At 33.0% G+C, this 7,728-nt stretch overlaps 2 protein-coding genes across 2 annotated transcripts; both read left to right on the top strand.

Annotated features, from left to right (window-relative positions):
* Positions 1-295: 295 nt before the first annotated feature.
* LOC110991944 (cytochrome P450 6a2) lies at positions 296-3,639 on the top strand. The gene is made up of 2 exons (XM_045631600.1): positions 296-1,726; positions 3,216-3,639. The coding sequence occupies exons 1-2, from the start codon at positions 373-375 to the stop codon at positions 3,383-3,385; spliced, it is 1,524 nt and encodes a 507-aa protein (XP_045487556.1). The 5' UTR covers positions 296-372; the 3' UTR covers positions 3,386-3,639.
* Positions 3,640-4,797: 1,158 nt separating this feature from the next.
* On the top strand, positions 4,798-6,699 carry LOC110991942 (cytochrome P450 6a2). Its single transcript, XM_022257544.2, has 2 exons — positions 4,798-6,208; positions 6,433-6,699. Exons 1-2 carry the CDS (start codon positions 4,852-4,854, stop codon positions 6,603-6,605), a joined length of 1,530 nt encoding a protein of 509 aa, XP_022113236.2. The 5' UTR covers positions 4,798-4,851; the 3' UTR covers positions 6,606-6,699.
* Positions 6,700-7,728: the final 1,029 nt, after the last annotated feature.

Here is a 7,728-nt window from a genome sequence, read left to right on the forward strand (position 1 = left end):
CATTAATTTCGACAAGCGATAATAAATTTATAACATAATATAAAAAATATAATGCACATTTCTAAGGAAGGTCAAAAAGTATAGATCTTGAGTAAACATTGCCCAGGAAGCACTTCATTTACCTAACAAAATATTTTACTTGAGTTTTGTTACAAATTGCACCATAAATTACCCGATAAAGATATTTCAACAATACTCAATAATATTGATCTGTTGAATGGCCACTCCGCTCATTAGTTTATATCAAAAATCATATTTTGTTCACTAAAAGCTCAATATCGTGGCACCTCTTATCATTCCATAAACGCGCGGCTGACAGCTAGCTGTTTTATTCAGTTAGATTGTCGCTTGCAAACGAAGCAGACCGGCGTGATGTTGTTTGTGTTGTTCCTCGTAATTATTGTGTTGTTATTTCTATATACGACGCGAAACTTACGATATTGGAGCAAGAGAAATGTGAAACATGATTTTCCAGTGCCACTTTTTGGTAATCATTTCAGAAACCTGTTTGGTATCAAAAGTCTGACACAACTGTCAACGGAGTTGTATTACAAGTATCCAGAGGAGAAAGTGGTCGGATATTTTAGAGGCACTACACCGGACCTAGTCATACGTGATCTGGATATTGCCAGACATGTTCTTAGTGTCGACTTTGTTCACTTCTATCCGAGAGCACTCGGCAGAAACCCTGAAATAGAGCCGTTGCTTGGAAATATTTTCCATTTAGACGGTGATAAATGGAAACTTCTCCGACAACGCTTAACACCAGCATTTACTACCGCCAAACTAAAAGCTATGTTTCCTTTAATTATAAATTGTGCTGAGAAGCTACATATTGTAGGAGAAAAAATAGACGAGAACGGTGGAGATTTCGATGCCCGGGAGTTGATGGCTAGATTCACAACAGAATTTATCGGTGCTTGTGGATTTGGCATTGAAATGAACAGTATTAATAACGAACACTCAGCATTTAGAGAACTCGGTCGACATATGTTTAGCAGATATTTTTATGATATTGTTTTAATGGGGATCTGGGAATTATTTCCCGAAGTTAGAAACGTAATACGTGTCCGAAAAACTGATATAGATGATGCAATATCAAAAATTGTTTTATCAATATTTGAGCAACGAAACTATAAGCCATCAGGAAGAAATGATTTTATCGATCTCTTGTTAGAGTTATCTGAGAAAGGCAAAATTGAAGGTGAATCTATTGAACATATTGATAGCAATGGAGTACCCAAACATATAGACCTGGAATTAAAAACGATGGATTTGATCGCCCAAGTTTTTATTTTTTTCGCTGCTGGTTTTGAAACTTCCTCATCAGCCACTAGCTTTACATTGTATCAACTAGCATTAAACCCTGATATCCAGAGTAAGATTCAAAAGGAAATAGATGAAGTTCTAGCAAAATATGATAATAAACTCTGCTACGACTCCATTTCGGAGTTTATTCATCTTGACATGGCGTTTAAAGAAGCTATGAGACTGTTTCCATCTTTAGGATTTCTGCATAGAAAATGTGCGAGGCGGTACACTATACCACAATTAGGTATTACGATAGATCCTGGCGTAAACATTATAATACCGATTCAAGCAATACAAACCGACGAAAAATATTTTGTCAATGCTAAAGAATTCAGGCCAGAGAGATTTGCAGACGTCAAAAACCTAAATAAATATGCGTATTTGCCTTTCGGTGAAGGACCTAGAGCTTGTATAGGTGAGTTGATAATTACGATAGCATAGTGTTTGCTTAGATGTGTTATATTATCTGACAGTTTCTTCGAACTCGTAGATAAATTTGAATTTCGTTTTTTTAATAACCATATCTTCTCATTTAATAATTTTCCTAGAGCGAACTCAACTGAGTTTGTTGCCACAGCATATTCAATTGCAATACTAAGAAAAAGATTACACAATTCTTTTTTTTCGTAAACAGAGATCTAATTAACCGGTACAGAGTAGTCAAGGACCAAAGTAGTAGTTTTACTATAGTTTTACATAATATAGGAATCCGACTCGCTTGTGTTGCTATATCAATATTCTTATCAGAACAACCACTTATTAAACAATATAACAGATATTCTTTTGTCATTGTCCGTCTATGGCTAAATAATCAGTCACTGATATTATTTATTGATAAATATAATCGGGCATTTAGGTCAGACAACAAATGTTTAAATGGTGTAATTAGATGTATGAAAATTGTGGGTTACAATCAAGGTGTGTTTCTGTTGTTGGGTTTTCTTGTATTTCATAAAACTATTTCATAGAACTTAAACTAATTCGAGTATTTTAATATAAAAAAAACTGTTTAAACTACAAATTTAACTATATCGCTACAGCTATTGACGTATATAAATTTTATTTATACAACTGTATATCTACCAAAATAGCTCGGATGTTCGTGAAAGTTTGTCAAACGAATGTTGACAATTTTTTTTTCATATTATTAATCATACAGTCAGTCTTTGTCATAAGTATAATCATAAGCAGATACGTTGAGTGCTTCCTGACGTGTTAGGCGCTACTCCCAGCGGATGTCTGCCTATTTTCATTTAAACTCAGTCTGTTGGGTTTGTCAAAATGTCTCTCCGGTTTTTTAGTCGTCGAGTGGTTTCTGGTATTTAGTTGTAGCTGTCCTGCTAGCTGATTGAAGTCTTAGTTTGTACTTATACCCATGTGTGATTATTTCCTCTTTTACCATGAGCATATAAAGAACGTCATGGACTTCTGTTGTTTTGATAAACCATGGAGTGTTTGATATTTGCTTGAGTATGTCATTTTGAGCTCTTTGTATTAGTTATATATTTGAGGCACTAGCAGATCCCCAGAGCTGTATTCCATATGTCCATATTGGTTTTATAATAGTTTTGTATAAAAGCAACTTAGTTAAACAACTTACTTAAACGTATGTAGATATATAAATTAATAAAATAAGTGTACTTTTATCTTTAAGAGAAGGTTTAATGAAAAGGACTAAAGGCTGTTTAAGTATATATTTTTTGACAGTTCTGAATTTAAAACCGTCCCGTCTTCATATACGTTAAAAATATCAACACAAAACGCAAGTTTTAGATTTTTTTTCACTCCGAGGACAAAACCGCCAATAGTACAAGTAGCTGCAAATCCGAATAATGATGCTTGATATTTTTACGCAAAAAGATTTTTCACGTGAACATTATTACATACTAAATCATCTTTCACAGGCGCTCGACTAGGTCAGATGCAGTCTTTGGCGGGGCTGGCTGCTATTCTGCAGAAGTTCACGGTAGAGCTTTCAGACAAAACCCCCTCAGAACTACCTCTTAATCCATGGAGCAACACTGTACAGTCGGTGAAAGGAGGTATACCCTTGAAATTGAAGCGACGGAAGTAATGAACTGTGTTTTATTTTAATTATTAGCAATAATATTTAATTTTGAATTCGGCAGTTGTACTGCTGAATTTCTCACTTGTTTTACCTTCCCTTTGGTAAACGTATTTAAATAGTTAATACATTAATTAACTCTGAGTACTGAGTTGTACTGTATTCGTAAAGCTATAAAGTTTATAATAATATTAGAAAACAGTTATATGAACACATATAAATTCATAAATCATATCGTGTATAATTTAATTTTACTATATCCATTATCCATTGACTTAATAAATTATTTAATAAAATTAAAATTGTTTTATTTATTACGTACTAATAGTGAAAAACTCAAGCCCATACATGAAGAATCCTCTTCCTCGAAAAATGTTGCCCAATCCTATCTAGCTATTTTGTCCAATATGTCTACAGATTGTGACAATTCATCGATCTCCTATCTGCATCCCAATAACCAAACCCTACGAAGACAATCCATTTATGGCGACAGATAGAATGCAATGTAAGAGCCTGGTTTAAGTAATTACAGAGCATTGAAAAATTATATACCAAATAAGACTAGTAACCGTTAATTATTAAATAAAATTTACATAAAAACATTTTTGTTTGTCTTTGTTTCAATTTGAATTAAGAATTTATTTGCACAAATGAATTTAATACAAAACTAATTGTTAAGCGCCATTTACACGAGGTAAGTTTCTTGCCTCTAGCATACAATTATATCGACGCAATAAATGAGTTGTGCATGTTCTAAACAAAACGTAACATTCTTGATCAATGGGAAAAGTGTCCTTTTAAAACTATTCTTAATGTAAACAGCACGAAAAATAATTTCTTACGGAATTCTTGTACGCAATTATCTCTTCATTTGGAAAGAAGTTTTTTATTTTTTTGTTATGTCAACTTCACGTGCGTGCATCACGATTCTTATAATTAACATTTTCGGTATTCCTCATGACTGCGATAAATCTTAATGAACTTCATTATATCCGCAGAACTGAATTTAAACACATTTTTACTCATATTAACATCTCTCTTCTAAAACATTCAAGACTTGAATGAAAAATTCGCCAACGCAAATGCTTGCAATACTTGAACGAAAGCGCCCGTAAATGGTATACACACGTACAAGCCTGTGTTTAGACAAGTCAAGACTTGTAAGCAATGATCTCCTAAAAATAGTTCTACTGATGTGTTGATGTGATGATGAATACAATAATTGCATTCAAGTTTTAAAGTATAAACAAATGCATACAATTTTTGTACGTCAATTGCGTGTCATTTTTTTGCCTTCAATTATTGCTGTAGTATGTTCAAGAAAATAGTATCGTGTAAATGGTGCTTTAGGCGTATAAGAAGACAATTATCAATTATAGACAATTGTATTGTCAGAGTTATATTATATTCTATAATTCAGTAATGTTTTAACAGTTAAAGTATAATAACTACTTTTATATTATATCGTTAATAAAATGTTTTTATTCTCATTATTTATCGCAAGCATTTTTTTAATTTTGTATACGTCACGAAATTTTCTGTATTGGAGTAAAAGAAACGTAAAACATGAACTTCCGCTGCCGGTGTTTGGAACTCATTTCAAGAATCTATTCGGGATTAAAGCTTTAACACAAGTATCAACTGATTTATATAATAAATATCCAGAAGAAAAGGTAGTTGGATACTTCCGAGGTTCGACCCCAGAGTTAATAATTCGAGACCTCGATATCGTCAGGAATATACTGAATATAGATTTTATGCACTTCTACCCACGAGCAATGGGTAGAAACATTGAAATGGAACCACTGTTAAGAAATTTATTTCATGTGGATGGTGATAAATGGAAACTCCTACGGCAGCATATGACCCCAGCCTTCACCACAGCGAAATTAAAGGCTATGTTTCCTCTGATTATAAATTGTGCAGAAAAATTACACGCCGTAGGAGAGGACATTGCTAAGAATGGAGGAGAATTTGATGCTCGAGAGTTGATGGCTAGATTCACTACAGACTTCATCGGTGCCTGTGGCTTTGGGATCGAAATGAATTCTATGAATAATGATCAATCGGCGTTCAGAGAGTTGGGGAAAAAAGTATTTACTGTACCTTTGCGTGATGCCATTCTTTTGGCTGTTTGGGACCTTTTTCCAGAAGTGCGAAAGTACATTTGCGTTTCTAATGACGATTTGGAAAGGGAAATGTATAATATTGTTGTGAAAATATTTGAACAGAGAAAGTACAAGCCATCTGGTAGAAATGATTTCATTGATCTTTTATTAGAATTAAAAGATAAGGGAAAAATTGTAGGAGAATCCATTGAGAATATAAACAACGAAGCTCCGAAACTTGTGGAATTAGAGCTTGAAACAATGGATTTGGTAGCGCAATTGTTTGTCTTCTTTGCAGCTGGATTCGAAACATCATCGTCAGCGACAAGTATGACATTACATCAACTTGCATTAAATCCTGAAATACAGCTTAAAGTCCAAACGGAGATTGATGAAGTGCTAACAAAATATGACAACAAACTGTGCTACGATGCAATATCAGAGATGACTCAATTGGATATGGCCCTTAAGGAAGCTATGAGATTATTCCCATCTTTAGGATTTTTACAAAGGGAGTGTGCAAGAAAATATACGATACCGCAATTGGGGATAACGATCGATCCTGGTGTGAAAGTAATAATACCAATACAGGCAATCCAGACTGACGAAAAGAATTTCAAAGATGCCAAAACATTCAGGCCCGACAGGTTCTCATCAGAAGATGTGAAAAGTTTAAATAATTACGCTTATTTACCGTTTGGGAAAGGGCCAAGAGCTTGTATCGGTAAGTTGTTTTCTTATTTAAATCAAGAACATATTCTCATCCTTTTTAGATTCCTTCTATAGTGGCTAATTGGTGCGAGCATTACTTGATAACGTTTGATTGATTAATTTGGCTTGTGTAAGATTGAGTGAAATAAGTGATACCTTAATGATCTTATGTTCCAAAATAAACGTATTTTTTTTTAATTTACAGAAGAGTTCATTTATTTCCGACTTTACTTCCAGGGGCACGTCTCGGTCAGATGCAGTCCCTAGCTGGTTTGGCTGCTGTATTGAAACAATTCTCAGTGGAACCTTCAACAAAAACACGGTTGGACCTACAAGTTAACCCTTGGTCTAATGTTGTCCAAATTGTGGACGGTGGCATTCCTTTAAAGCTTAAGTTACGTGAAAAATAGAATAGGGGTAATTGCAATAATAGGGGTAACGCCAAATACAATGTAAATGATTTTAAATTTTGTGAAATAGGAATAAAAATAAAATATAATTTACGAAAGGAGTATTTACTTGTACTATACTATTTCACTTTATATAAGTACCACGGGTTTGTATATAACATTTAAAATAACTAAAACTTCTATAAAAGAACTTAACTTATTTAGTAATAGTAATAATTGGCTACATGTATGAACAACACGAATCTACTTTTATAAAGACGTAAGATTTCATTGCTTTTTTGGCTCCTAAACTAAAAATATATTTTTTTTTTAGTATTACAATATTTTTTTCGGTAGTATTTTAGTGATAAAAACCTTGTTTGCCTAGACAAGACAAGACAAGAGAGTAGTAGAGACAGTAGAGTCAAGACATTTCCTGTCATTTAAAACTGTAAACAGATGTTTGATAGTCTTTATTTTTCCTAATGTTTTTTTAATATTTATACATGCAATGCAATTTGTAAGAATTTATTATGGACCGTGTGATTCGTTTTACACAGTATCACATAAACCTCAAAAACTAAGAGGTTTGAGAGGTAATTTATATATTTATAAGAAAAAAAATAGTTGTCTCGTATACATACATACTTCTTCGTAATGCAATTTAAGCATATTTTAACTTACAAACAAATAATAACCATTAATTTATTACAAGAATACCTATGGTACAAAATGTTAAGGTGGTACAATCGTAAGTCGTTCACATATTCTACCACACACAGTGGCGCGCAAATTTATCTTAATTTACATTTTACATTATTAGTTAGAGTCAATTCTTATATTATCTGTATCGTATATATCACACTTTATTAAATTTGTATAAATTACAATGTCTCACACAAATAATCATTTATTAAATAGTACATTTTTTTCAAAAGTAATGCACTAAGTTGCTAAAGACAGCTATACTAAGCTTATACACAGCTAAATGTTTTATTTAGAGATTTACATGGCATAACATGAAAGTTTTCCTTGCCAACGTTTGTATTAAATTGTGAACAATTAGCTTCGCAACTAATTGAACTTTAAATGAACTAGATCACCTCCAAACACTCGGCTTCCGCGTGGATCTGATACCAGTTGA

The sequence above is a fragment of the Pieris rapae genome, chromosome 16, assembly GCF_905147795.1.
Source record: "Pieris rapae chromosome 16, ilPieRapa1.1, whole genome shotgun sequence".
NCBI classification, from domain to species: domain Eukaryota; kingdom Metazoa; phylum Arthropoda; class Insecta; order Lepidoptera; family Pieridae; genus Pieris; species Pieris rapae.

Excerpts from the sequence above, each read along its gene's own strand:
- LOC110991944 (XM_045631600.1), top strand. The coding sequence starts at position 373 with ATGTTGTTTGTGTTGTTCCTCGTAATTATTGTGTTGTTATTTCTATAT. Across the intron at positions 1,727-3,215 it reads AGGACCTAGAGCTTGTATAG|GCGCTCGACTAGGTCAGATG; the intron begins GTGAGTTGATAA and ends CATCTTTCACAG.
- LOC110991942 (XM_022257544.2), top strand. The coding sequence starts at position 4,852 with ATGTTTTTATTCTCATTATTTATCGCAAGCATTTTTTTAATTTTGTAT. Across the intron at positions 6,209-6,432 it reads AGGGCCAAGAGCTTGTATCG|GGGCACGTCTCGGTCAGATG; the intron begins GTAAGTTGTTTT and ends CTTTACTTCCAG.